The 14,067-nt window shown below is 44.2% G+C and overlaps 1 protein-coding gene across 2 annotated transcripts in view; it reads right to left on the bottom strand.

The window, feature by feature from the left end:
• PKHD1 (PKHD1 ciliary IPT domain containing fibrocystin/polyductin) overlaps positions 1-14,067 on the bottom strand; it is a 4,356,595-nt gene that overhangs the window by 114,455 nt on the left and 4,228,073 nt on the right. For both annotated transcript variants that reach the window (XM_069605754.1, XM_069605755.1), the window contains one exon: positions 199-306. In XM_069605754.1, the coding sequence (XP_069461855.1) occupies positions 199-306 (108 nt within the window). The remainder of the gene's footprint in view (positions 1-198; positions 307-14,067) is intronic.

Here is a 14,067-nt window from a genome sequence, read left to right as displayed (position 1 = left end):
ACAGGCAAAATGTTGAGTGGAATAATGAACAGTCTATTTTTTGTTTCAATGTCTGCCATCAAGAAGCAGGGTAAATCAGCAAGAGATCTAGACCCCCACCCCTCCAAACTAACAATGACCATAACATGTTAGGGAAGGAAATCACAGTTGAAACCCCCACCATCAAATGTACACATTACTGTGACACTGAATATTTACCTGGCGGAGATGTAACACTGAACACAAGGCACCAGTCTGATCCAGATGTGGAGACTGCTAGGCTCGAAAAGTTGGCCCATCCATTCTTCACCATTACTGTGGTGTTCCCTGGAAGATTCAAGGTGGACACGTTTAAGAGATACGTCTTGCTGCACTAAGAGGTCACGCTTACAAAAGGCACATGAACTGTGACAATAGTCAGTTTTGGCACCATCTTAAAGTAAAAGACTCAAGCCCACCGAATACCTTCAAGATCATTAAGGATCTTCACTGACAGTGGAATATCTGGTAATATTTGAGGTCCCCTGCATCACCCATGGGACAGCCTGGCACATTATGCATACATACGTGTCCACCATTCCCAGGACTGGCGACTCTTAGATATCCAAGGGACTTCTCTGCATTGTCAAAACCAGGAAGAAGCGTGTTAGTAGGGAAAACATGTCTGCCCTGGCCCGGAAATGATGGAACAAGCTCAGAGACGAACTAAGACACTGAAAGGGTTTACACAGTTAGGAAATGAACTTAAGACTTTTTGTTTACTCAGGCATATTATCTCATGGATGGCCGTTGGTCGGCTTATACAGTGCAAATGTAGTCATTGGGGCAGCCCGCACTGGCCTGGCCAGTCGTTGAATGTTGACCTGGGGGTCACTTACTGTTTGTTGATACATCTTTCACCAACAAGTTGTCATTGTAAATATCTTTTAAAGTGGTATTAGCATGTGAAGAACCAACACATGTCTTCTTCTCCTGCACTGCCTCCCCCACCACTGTCATCCCCTGCTCCAAGCGCTCTGAAGTGTGTGTGGCAAATTATCAAAGACTAATATATTAATAAATAAGCACACACTACCACAAACTGCATGGTGATTATTGCATCTTCTGACTTTTCGCCCATCATGGATCCACAGTGAGTGGAGAGATATGTGTAGACACTTTCACATGCAATCATGTTCTCCAGAGCAGTTGGAATCCCAAAAAAAAAAAATGCCCTCTATGGAAAAAAGAAAGGGTGTGCCTTCTATTGCCATTGTGGGTGAGGAAGGCTTCAGTCTAGTCCCAGATGATGCTGAGGAAAGCCTGAGAGGGGCCAAATGTTTTCTTACAAGGTGTTTTCCCCAATGGCCAGTGCGCTTTCTCCATCAGGCTGCTCTAAATACGGGGGGGCAGGAATTTCCCAGGATGCAGGGATGCATGGATTCCCAGCATAGAGGAGGCTTGAAAAGGGAACGGTACACAATTCAAGATATTCTCTCTGCATGGACTTAGTCATCAATGAGGCAGACTCTGTATTGTGCGCACGAAATCTGCAAAGTCCCCAGAGTGGAGTATGGATGGGGGTTCAAAGGAGAATGTGCGCGCACGAACACAGAGGAATAAACAATTATGTGTGTTGCGTGGTAAAGAGGTTTAGGAGAGAATTCAATCACTAGAAGCACAGCAAGCCACACCACTGGACAACCATGCCTACATTTTAATTATGCCTGATTCAAAGATTTTGGATGGGATGTTTCAGCCCTCAACTCAAAGTGACATGATTACTAGAGAATACAGTCCATTAGGACACACACAAGACATGATGTCAATAATCGGGAGAAGAGGAGGTGGAACCATCAAACATAGACCAATCCCTAGACCCGAGGCTAATGGGGAAATGGACCTACCAATCAAAGAGATTGTTTGGGCAATTAGAGCCGAGCCCGCATTGTAAGAAGAGACATACACCACCAGCTAGACTTGGTGGATGTTAGGATGGTATTCCAGAGAGTTAATATGTTAGCAGGGAGAGTAGGACGAGGGCATATTAGCAGTTGGCAAAGCCAATTAACCCAATGCTGGTAGTGTATTAGACTTCAAGGTTGGTACTATGCAAGGATAGCAAGAGGCCCCTTGATCAGAGTGATTACCCTCTTTAGGGACAACCCCCTGATTGTGGTGATAGTCATAATGCCACAAGAGATGTGTCCAGGATAAATTATTTGTTACACTTGTCGTGCTGCAGCCTGGTAGGCAATTATAACTTGAAGAACTTGAGAAGGAAGCACGTGATAAGCATGCTGGGGACAAAATCCCACATCGTTGTTGTAACACAAAGACCACCACATTTAAGAGTCTTGCTACTCTGCTGGGACCTGGAGAACTGGAGACGATCCTTTGATGTCCCAAGCCCAGTAGGGTGACGCCTAGCTGGGGGGTAAATATTACTACAGCTTGGAATGCACCATTGTAGGTGGGGAGATATGCCAGCCCAATAGGTCCTCTGTGGTAAGGGGTGAATCACGCGCTTCCCACTGTAGGTGTGTGTTGAGACTAAAGCAAACATATCCCAGAAGTGTAATTTGTATTACCTTGCAATATCCAAGACCTAGAAAGAAACCTGTAGTATTCTTAAAATACCCCTAAATTGTGAGGGACGTGAGGGTTGCTTTCATTGTCTGGCAACCATGAGATCTCATTAGCTAGACTAGGGAATTCAACATTGGACTCCAGACTTCAAGACTGCTGCAATAGATCCATGCACCAGGTGTATGTATTCCTTTACTATTACCATGTTAACATATTAACAAATACCGTTTGTTAGATTATTTGTTAGCTACCAGCCCAGATCCTGTAGGAGTTTTTCTCATCTTGAGATCTAAAGTCTACAGGGTGAAGTTAAGCCTAGGTATAGAATTTAGGGATGCTGCTAGAAACAGGTAGGCCAGACCCAGAAGGTCCCCAAATAAAGGGAAGGATGGATAAATGCTGTTGACAACATCATTGTTGTTGCCATTTCCCAGATTTGGGTTACCATCAGGAAGTCCATGTCCTTGTTTATTGTGCACCCAATGTTATATCAATGAGTGACTTGGTTACAACTGCGGTAGCAGATGTCTGCATGACCCTTATCTGTTGCTCCAGTGTGCTATGGACAGGCAGAAGCAAATGCATTAGAAATGAAGGTAAGCAATTAAAATAAGCTTAGAAGCTGTGTGTGTTGGCCCAGGAAAATGAGCAAGGGAAGGGTTGGAATTAGGAATTGAAAAACCTGATGTTGCTTTATGTTCAGAAGGGGTAGGGACCATCGGGAACTGCAGAGCAAGGTATGGAGGGATATAACCCATGACAAGATGGAGGTAGGATGTCCAAACTAGAAGCAAGCAGTCCTAGGTGACAAGCAAGACACTTGACTGTATCTTGCTAAGAATTGCAAGGAGTAGGCAGCTCTCACTTTGCTAAGAAGACTATAAGCAAGGTCATAGACATGAGGTACCCAAATGATCTGTATTAGAAAGTCCACCTGTAATGTATAAAAGTGGTCCACATTTGTAACTCACGGTTTCAGTTGGTCAGCCGGAGATACTCAGTTGGTGTAATTACTTTGATTACACAGAAATAACACATTGGGCCTCATTAGAAGTTTGGCAGTAGCCTTGCCGGTAAAACCGGCAGGCTGCCGCCAAACTTACGAAAATGTCCGCCACCCACGAATGGGCAATTACCAGGACATTCCGGCCCTGCCAGACTTGGTAATTGCCTTTTCGCGGGCGCCGGAATGGAATGCTCCTCATTCACATTTGAGCCCCATAGGGCTCAATGGGAATGGGGAGTCCGGATGCACCAGCACCGTTATAAATGGTGCCGGTGCATGCGACACGCTATGCTCGCGGGTGCCGCTCTGCCCTCCAGGTCAAACCTGGCGGGCAGAAAGTCGCCCGCGAGCACAACTCGTAGTTTGCCGGTCTGGGAACAACAGTACCGGCATGCTTACCGGTACCGTAGTTCCCGGACCAGCAAGCTTATAAGGAGGCCCATTGTCTCTGTAACCTGTGGCTACCGGAAATTCCAGTCTAGAGTTTGATTGCTTGAGTGCAACCAAAAACAAAGCAAAGCTATGAGCCAGAGGGAGAAAAGAAAGTGTGTGTGTGTGTGTTTATGTATCTGCGTGCCTACTAAGGTTCTTGGAAAGACAGTAAGAGAGACAGAGAGGGGTAGGGATGGAGAGATAGAGAGGATTGCCCATGTCATTTTGGTTATCTTCATGACTATCATTGACATAATACCCCATGCCTGTATTTTCTTAACCCTTGGTCTTCACTGTTCGCTTAAGTGGAGCAAACTAGCTTGTCAAACTATTGCATTACAGATGGGAAGAAATGGCATATGAGAAGGGGCACACAGCTTGTAGGAGTTATTTGGTTATTTTCCCACCCATTGACTGCCCATGGTGATGCTACCCCCTATGGCAATTCCCACCCAGTTCCTGCCCCTCACTGCCCAAAGCCTCTAATCATGGGAACTCGTTGAGCTCCTTTTACTCAGGCCTTACCATAAAACGTTGCTATCAAAGTGCCTGCCAGTGTTTTTTCAAATCCGTCTTCTGAGTTAATGACTTCCTTGGAGCTGCAAACGTGCTGATAGTGTAATAAACATGGCTTAACCAGGTCCATCTTCAGCCACTCAATTTATAAACACTATGTGCTGCCTTCACTGAAGTCCTGTTAAGCATTGGCAAATCCAACAGTTTTGGCTTTTCTGTATGTATTAGGCTAGTGTCAGGCACTTCTATTAGAAATGCAGATACTCAAACCATTTTGCAACTGCTACCATCAATGCGTAGTTAATACCACTGTGACAGTAGCTGGCAAGTGCTTTTCCCATGCCTACACAATAGCCCAAACTGTTGGCATTGCCAATGCTTGTTTCCAATGGACTTCACCCAACCTTTCATTTTACAAAACACATTTTGTGTACTGATTGCCCTGGCCGTGACGGTGCCCTATGCACAATAAGGAGCAACCCGAATGGTGCCAGCTATGTGCCTGGGAATCACATGTCAGCTAATGTGTGCCAATGTGTATGATCTAAAGGTGGCAGGGTCGGATCCCTGCAGAGCCAACTCTAACTCATCCTTCGAAGGTCAATAAATGAGTACCAACTTTGGTTGAGTAATAATATATGAGATAAAGAACCCCTACTGTGCGTTATAAGGTTCACAAGGAGTTGTGCGACCACATACAAGAACGAAACCAAAGGCAAGCTGTTTTATAGCGTCATTTATCTCTGGGGTGACTTGCAAATATACTTTTTATGTACAGTAGGGAGTCTTTTATTCCTTACACTACTACATGACCACACACTGTCATCTCCTTTATTACCTGGCCTCTTGCTTATCCTAATGTAAGAGATCTTCCATTTGCTGTTTCATACAATTAATGAAGAATGTGTTTGGATTATTTTTTTTTTAAAGCTAAAATGCAGCTTGCGATGTGTTGCAGAAAAACCTTGTGAGCAGTTTAATGAAATGAATCGAAACAAAACATGTTAATTCTGTGCTTTGTTATAAGTGAAAACATGCTGATTCTTACTTGCATGTGTCAAATTCCACAAGTGCACAATTAACCAAACTTGCATAAACAGTTCCTTTTCAGTTGCTGTCTGTAAAGTGTTACAGAAACCTACTTTACAAGCTCGAAATTTGAATTTCTGTCACGGCTGTTAAGTGCAGAAGTGACAGCTGGAGTCACAAGTGAAGCGTAATAACTAAGCGTATTAACTGATTGCAGAGCAGTTGTGATGTCATTATTTTATTACAGGTCAGACGTAATGTCACAACCAGCCTGTAATAAGAACATTATTTCCAAACTTTTAAACGGATGTTGCAGACTGCCATGCATTTTAATTGAATATACACATTTTCAATGCAAATCACTTTGCAAAAGCACTATATATTGAATAATTATTGCTATTATTGTCATTATTCATAATGTGCTACAGGTCCTTCCATGGAGGAAATGCGCAGCAGTTCTTAAGCATCATGCAGTTAATTCACGTGAAAAAAAAGCTCATACAGTAGTGAAGTAATAGAGTGTTTTCAGGGCCAAAAATGGGGTGTGGCGGGAGTGGGGAAATTGTGAAAAGGAGGCAGCGAGGGCATGAGCAAGACCAGGCGTGAAGGCAGTGTCAGTTGTTTGAGAGAGCGAAAGGAGTGGGGTGGATCTATGAGGCTTTTTTTGGGGATGGGGGGGGGAATGGGGCACTTCCTTTCTAATTGATGTGCAGGTAAAGGACAATGGCAGAAGAGAGGGTGACAAGGCATTGCGAAAGTATTACGGAAGAGACTGCTGTGCTGGCGTGCAGTTCGGTAAAGACACAGCACCCTTACATGTGCCCTGTTAATGTGGTTACCAGATTTGCATGAGGCATGTTATGGATTGCACCATTCTGAGCAAGTGAGCACATAATAAGCAACCCCGCATTTGCTATTACAGAAGGGGCAAAAAGACCTCACATTGGTATTATTTAAGATGTATATATGTTCTGAATGGTATCTACACTGCCCGAATAATCTCAATGTGCATATGTATTAAATCTGTGGTCAATGTTTGATCATAGTTTTGCATGTTTATCATTTGTAAAGCACTGATGAATGGGGTGTGTGTGTCTTGTTGTTGTAGGTCAACTCATAACCGCGCGTGCATTCATCCTGCGACAACCTCTTGATGACTCCCGTGCATGGAGCTTCTATTTATGGAACTAGTTACATTTAGCTATCTGCTGAAAATTAAAGTTTTAGTCAATATTAATGGCTGTTCTCCTGTTTTCCTTGGCAACCCTCCTTCTAAATACTATACATAGCAACAAGTTAAGCATTTAGCTTACTGAAATTGGAAATTTAAAAATAACAAACATATTATTATTACTTATATAAATGGACAAATAAATATACAAACTGCTACAGGGTACCGTAAAAACGCCATATTCATCTGCAGGCTGATATTCACCTCTATCTGCCCCAAAGAAGTAGGGAGCAATGTGTTTTCAGAAGCTTCATACATTTATCGTGCTACACCTCAATATGAACACTTAGGTGTGAGAATTCAGTTTTATGTGAAAATTCCACCTTTGAACGTTTCCAGTAAAAACACAGCATAACCCTTTTCTTTTTAGAGTGGAGGGGCCTCTTGATCCCTCCTTGTGTCTTGCTTATCCCTTATGTGACGGGTCAATTATGTGAGGTGGACAACTGTTTGATGATTTATCAAAACATGCCCTTTTATTCTCAAATGAAATATGATTCAAAATGCCTCACTGTCCCTACTCTAATGAGGATTTCCCTGCATAACCAAAGCTAAACGGAAACACTCTAATACAGGCTAACTGGCCCTCACATTAATCAACAAATACACAAAGAACATATATGGCAATACAACATGACATAAACAACATTCACAGTTTCTGAATAACTTTCTGATGTCCAGGGTGCACACCCTTCCCCAGGATTCAAGGTCAACTCTGCTAATGTTCAACCAAAGAAAGAGATGTCTCAAATCAGTTCTTAATGTTTTGAAGTTTAAGTATGGTTTGTTACCCAGAGTTCCAATGATAGCAAATCTCTTCTTCTTGGTGAAATATCCACTTTCTACTTCCATCAAATAGCTATAATGCTTTGTCACCTTTCGAGAAGATTTGCCAGAGTTCAAAAGAGATGCAATATCCAAAACTATCAGTGATATATAGTTCTTGATTAACAGTTAGTATGTCCCTAGTTTTAGACTTCACAATGGTATATTTGTCAGAATGACTTCTCAGTGCTGCTGCTTCCACTTCAACAACACCACTTCTACTTTAGTCACTATGAGAACAGTCACCTTTGTCTCACAGTATTCCTCTTTGTTTACACCACTACATTGTTGCATCTACTGACAACCCGATATACCACCACAGTGTCAGTACTTTGGATTTCTATCACAACTTTGTACTTCTGGACAGGCTTAAAAAAGATACACTTTAAAGTACTTCAACACATTCAAGTAGGCAGGGCACTCTTCCTCTGAATATCCCTCTTCACAATGGTCAGCTTCTTTGCCTCTCTTGTCTGTCTGTCACAATAACAACCTGGGTTTGCCTTTAATACTCACTCCTCTCTGTCTTCCACATTCTCTGGCACTACAGGTTGTGTCAACTTCAAATAGTCTTTACAAGCAGCTAGTTTCCCTTTCTCAAATTGCTCTGCCAAGTAATTAACCAGACACCTTGGTGCCACTCTCTTAGCTTCAGGCCATGTTTGTATATATGTATCTTGGGCCAGTTGAACTGTTATTAACTTCACAGTAGCAGTTAGATTGCTTATTAACTCTGAGAAAGAATGGTTTCAATTTTAATATGGGGACGGTCTTGGCTTGGGCAAGCATGTTCGCGTCTTCAATAATATACACTTTAACTTCTTATATATGAAATTTATGCTGCATTAAAGTATAGAATTCAGTCTTTAAATCACAACTAGGAACACGCAACAACTCTGATGTAATTTTCAGAAGTTAAATGTTTCAACAATTGTATTATCAAGGTTATGTTTTCAATAATGGTCTTTACAATGTTCACTCCTCCAAATTAGTGACACACAACCAGTTCTTCAAACAGTAACAGTCTTTTAAGGGTTGTACAATTGTATTAAGCAGAATTTGCTTCTCACGTGAGTAAAAGGACTTTCACATTAGACGTGAGTGCCACATTTCCATTGTTGAGGTATCTTAGCTTCAACTAACAACTTCTACTCGCATTAAACAATACACAAATGAATAACAAACTGGATACTGTTGCTGGCAAGGCTTGTGCAAGGTAGTTTAAAGCCATGCTTCACACACCAGCTTCTTTAACACTTGCTTTGCGGGTTGCATTGCTTCCACGACTTGTGCCACAACTTTTACCACTTCTGGCTTCTTAGGGACACACACCCTTCCTCTGTGAAGGTGTCTCCAGTCAGGCCACATGTTTATAGAGCCCCTCTTGCTCCTGAGACCCGCAGCTTGAAAGCTGTTCCTTGCCTCGGACTCCGTCACATTCACTACGTGGCAATCAGGCTCACATGGGGGAAAACAGCTCTCCTGCACATCTTCTGCTGTGCCGCCTCTGCACTTCAGAGTTTGGGGGATTAGGACCCTCTCAGAATACGCAGGTGAAATCTGCTGTCTCAACATTACGGCATTCCCTTGTTCACCCACAGCTTGGTTTGGTACCTCCTACCTTCTGCTACTACTGCTACAGCTTGCACTCCAGTCACAGTTCCAGCTCCTTACTCTCCTTCCAATTGCCTGCACCTCAGAGGGCATGTTGTGCCTCCCAGGATCTCTCAGGTGTGGTCCTTTAGACTTAATAGCCTGACTGCTGCAACTGCATGCCTCTTCAGCCCTCTTCCTCATCCCAGTACACATGAGATTAAAGGACTTTAGTCCCCTTGAGTCCCCTTCAGCAAATGTAGCTATTTTAACAATTGAGTTACTTTAAATGGTGTATTTATTTCCCTTAAACACACTAACAGATGGACTGTTAGAATTGGTCATTACAGAGGAAGATATTGGATTTAAGGCATTGTCTCTAGATATTTTTACATTAAACCTTTGGGAGTAAAAGAAGGTGTTTATCCTGACCCTTGAAATATCTTTCTGTTAATAAGGCTTGCTCAGATTTAACAGAACTTGTTCCCCGGATTACAGATTTTATGTGTAGGTCAGGGACATTATAATTACAATGTGCAATTACCTGTCTTGGCAACCCAGAAACGCACTTTCTTTCAGAAGATAAATACTGCGTCTCATCCCACAGGATCTCCTCGCCACTGTGGGGCCTGTCTCCTCCCAGGCGGTTGTCCTGCTGCAGTTCACGACCCCCAAGGTCAGGATCAGGAAACGTCTGCTTTTCCATGGCCACCTGGCAGGAGACTTTAGGCAGGGTTTCAGTGAGGGATTCATAGGATTCATGACACCTACCTATACCTCATCCCCTTACCCTCTCAATAGGAGGGTGAAAGGGAATGCCACTGCCAGCATTTGTACCCCCAGCATATTAATGGCATATTATATTTGGCAGGAAAAGAGAATGAAATAGATTTGGAGGCTGAGCACTGACTTGGTTTCCATGTTGGGTCTTCATGAAGCAAATCCATAGCCACTCAATGATCTCCTGCTGGGAGATCCTGTAGGCTAAGACCTTTTTTCACATTTTGTCACTAAGTTCTTCTCCTGTATTTTGTGTTCTTTGAATCTACCCCAGGATTTTTTTGTAGTCCATGGTAAATTGAATCAGCATAGTCTAACCATGATTTTACTCCAGATTCAATAACCAGGTGTAACCAGATGATTTCTAGTCACAGGGACAGCAATTTAATTTTCAAATCATTAATATAAAGAGCAGGAACCCAATGTATTCTAATTATATTTATATGACTGCATCAACTGCAATGGAGTTGTTTGTTATATGAGAGCCCATAGATGGAGAAGGGGTGTCCATGTAACATGGAGTCATCTGGCCACCCTATCCAATCATAACTGTGGAATGAATTACAGGAATTAGTTGAAGCATCCTCTAGTTTTTACCCAGCTGTGCATAAAGTAATTTGAAAACCTTGTTAACCTGTGGTAGCTGAATTGCAAAATACACAGTTATCCATGTCATCACTAATATTCCAACCACTGGCTTTCAACAGTAAAGTTCAGATCAAAGAAGGTGGCAAGAGGTTTTCAAGAGCAAAACCAATGGCTGTGCTATCCCAAGTATGAGATTAGCATTCTACTGAATAATGTTACTATTTTTCCCTTGTGTTGCCTGATGGTCTTCCACTGGTAAAAACAATCATGTATGCACTCTTGCGAGAGTGTCGACAGCATAAGATATGACTGCTAGGCAATGAAGGGAAATAAGAGCTCTCCGGACAGTAGGAGAGAAGGGGAAAGATGCACAGGTGCATGTGTTGACATCGATCTTGAAACTAAGAGCAGAGCATTATGAGAGAAGCAAAGGTGACATCCTCAACTATAGACAGCTCATTTAGGAACATGTGTTATCTAGTGTTAAAAATTGCTCTTAGTCAAAGGCCCCCTAAGCGCTTAATTTCAGATGGGAAAATGCACTCTTCGGTTCTCTAAGCCGAACAAGAGATCCAAGGCCTGGATTTGGTGGGACAGAAATTTCCCATTAGATTTACGCTGCTTAAACTCTTTCTCTAAATTTGTTTGGTTATTATGTGCAGGTTTGCCATCAGAATACATCTGTAGAGGCTACACGAATATAATGACATTTGATGAATGTTATATGGTTTATGTTATTTATTTATTTATTGAGCATTTGTTGGGCGCTTGTACAACAAAATAGTGTTTCAAGGCGCCATAATGGAAATAAACAATTGTCGTTTTACTAGGCCTTGCAACATTCAGACGTGCAAGTGCAGTGAAGAGAAGTGCAGTGGAATGGGGGGTCAAAGAAGGTATGGGCAAGTGCTGGTGACATGCTGGGAGGAAAGTGCCAAGTGGTTCCAGGGGATGTGTCGCTGGCTAAGTGCTAGAGCAGAGGAATTGCAAGGGTGGGATGCACAGCTGCCCAGTGAGGGGCCCACAAGGGAAGTGCTGTGGGGGCAGGGTGCTGGTATTGACTGGGCAAGGGCCTGGTAACTTTGAGATTCATGAGGATCCAGGCCGCAAGTTTCAGCAGTAGAGGGGAGTTTTGAAAAGTTACCAGACTTTAAGGAGGTCTGGCTCTAGTCTGAGAGGGGCTGGGAGGCTTGTCCAGAGAGGGGCAACAGCCGAAGAGAGAGACCTGACTTCAAATCTCTGCTTGGAGAGGCCTTTGACAAGCAGGGAGTTGGAGTTAGTGGAGCAGAGGCTACAACAGGGAATTATTTAGGGAGAGAAAGTTGGTGGTCCCAGGCCCCAGAAAGCCATGTGTATGATGCACACCAGGACCCAGTGGAGAGATTGTAGAGCTGGAGAGATGTGGTCCCTGGGCTTGAGGCCAAGGATAAGTCTTGCGGCAATAGTCCAACCTGGAGAAGACCAGAGCTCTGGAAACATTGAACTTCTGGGGAAAGGTAAGGAAAGGGAGAATGCCTCTAAGGAGGTGAAGCTGGAAGTGGGCCTTCTTGGGAAGGTCCAAGATTTGAGGGGTGAAGGAAAGAGAGGAGTCGAAGATGACCCCAAGGTTTTCGGCCTCAAGAGATGGCGAAGGTAGAGGATTCAAGGAGGGCGGTCAGAGGGTAGAAGGGAAGCAGGGCTCAGAGGCCCCAATAGGAAAGATCTCTGTGTTACTGGCATTAGGACAGAGGTGGTTAGCTGCACACCATGTCTGGATAGCAGTCAGACAGTTGGGGATGAGAGAGGAGGAAGAGAGGGAAGTAGAGGGAAGTTGGAAAGAGAGCTGTGTGTCATCAGCATAACACTGAAAATGAGGAAAGAAGGAGGAGATCAGGTTAACAAGAAGGGCAAGATGGCTATAGGATAGAGCCCATGCGGGACGCCACAGGTAGACAGTGTAGTCGTGGAGCACAAGGGGCCCAGCTTCATCTGGGAGGGGCAGTTAGTGAGGAAAGAGTTTAGCCAATCTAGTGCCTGATCCATGATGCCAAAGGTATCACAGAGCCGAGGAGAATGAGAACAGACGGGGAGTAGAGTCAAGATTTGTGTGCATGTCTTCACAGGTGTTCAGGAGAGCAGTTTCCGTGCCTCTGGAAGGCCCAGAAAGCAGGTTGATGGTCATGGAGGCAACCAGTGAGTTCAGTATGGAGGAGTTGAAGGAGGACCAACTTCTCAAGGAGTTTACCCAGGAAGGGAGTGGTGGAGATGGGAAGATAGTTAGCCCTGCTGGAACCGTCTGGAACCATCACAATGGAGTGCTTGAGGGAAAGAGGTAATAGAGCCTGTGGCAAAGGAGCAGTTACAAAAATCGGCAAGAGCGGGGCAATAAAGGGGATGTTGTCCTTAGTGGTTGTAGAGGAGCAGGGGAGCACCTGTTTGTATGAGACATTCATAGACCGGATAAATTTAGAGACCTCATCAGGTGCTATGGGAAGCAGGGAGGGTGGAGGGAGGGGAGCAAGGCAGGCACGAGGTAGGTGTAGGAGTGAGGGTAGGGGTAGTGGAGAATGAGGACTGGATGTCCTGTGTTTGGGAGGAGAAATGTCAGGTCAATGTAGTGCAGAAGGCTTGGGAAGGAAGGAAAGAGTTAGAGAGTGCAGTTGGATTGGCAAGTTCCTAGGAGATTTTGAAAAGTTCTGCTGAGTTGTTAGTGGCTCCAGAGATGCAGGCTTGGATGTGGGCCCTCTTCTTGGAGCATATAGAAAAACAAAATTGCCTTTGGAGCAGACGACAAGCGAGTTTGTTAGAGGATGAGCCTTAGGTCTGCCACTTCCATTCAACAATTCTGCACTTACGTTTCAGAGATGCTAAATCGGAATCATACTAGCCGCTGCTTTTGGAGGCAGGTTTCAGGCGGATCTTCATGACAGGGGCAAGGATGTCAAGGGTGTTAGATCTAGAGAGGTGCAAGTTAGCGAGGACAGAATCAGAGGCAGGGTTTGGTGGGGGGATGAAAGTGGAAGCACCATCAGTGAATGACACTCACATCATCGGTCGAATGATAGCAAAAGAGGCTGGCAGTGCAGGGTATGGTTCAGACAGAGGGCTAAGGGACTCCAAGCAGGAGGAGAGGAGACAGTGATGAGACCAGGAGAGGGGGTGGTGACTGAGTTAGAGATAAGGATGTCTCCATAGATGAAGGAATCCAAAGTCTGTCCAGCTGAGTGGGTCAGACCAGAAAGAAGAACAGTGAGACAGAGGGAGTCACAGGGGTCACAGAAGTGTGAGGTGGCAGATTCAGGAGAGTCAACGTCACCGAGCAGGAGGAGTTTGGAAGAATGGTAGCTTGGGTGAGTAAGAGGGTAGGAGAGACCCAAACCTTTACATGAGGCATTCAAAAGAGGAGTAGGATTGAGTAGGTATGATAGAGGCAGGAACCCACTCAGGGAAGATCGGCACCACTCCACCTGCAGGCTGGATGGGCCTGGGATTGACAGGATTTTGTAGCCCTCAAGAAGGAGTGTGTCAAGAGCAGTGACAG

The sequence above is a fragment of the Ambystoma mexicanum genome, chromosome 4p (genome assembly GCF_040938575.1).
Source record: "Ambystoma mexicanum isolate Mex_15411 chromosome 4p, UKY_AmexF1_1, whole genome shotgun sequence".
NCBI lineage: Eukaryota > Metazoa > Chordata > Amphibia > Caudata > Ambystomatidae > Ambystoma > Ambystoma mexicanum.
The sequence above is the reverse complement of the archived record's forward strand: the minus strand, read 5'-3'. Positions and strand labels throughout refer to the sequence as shown.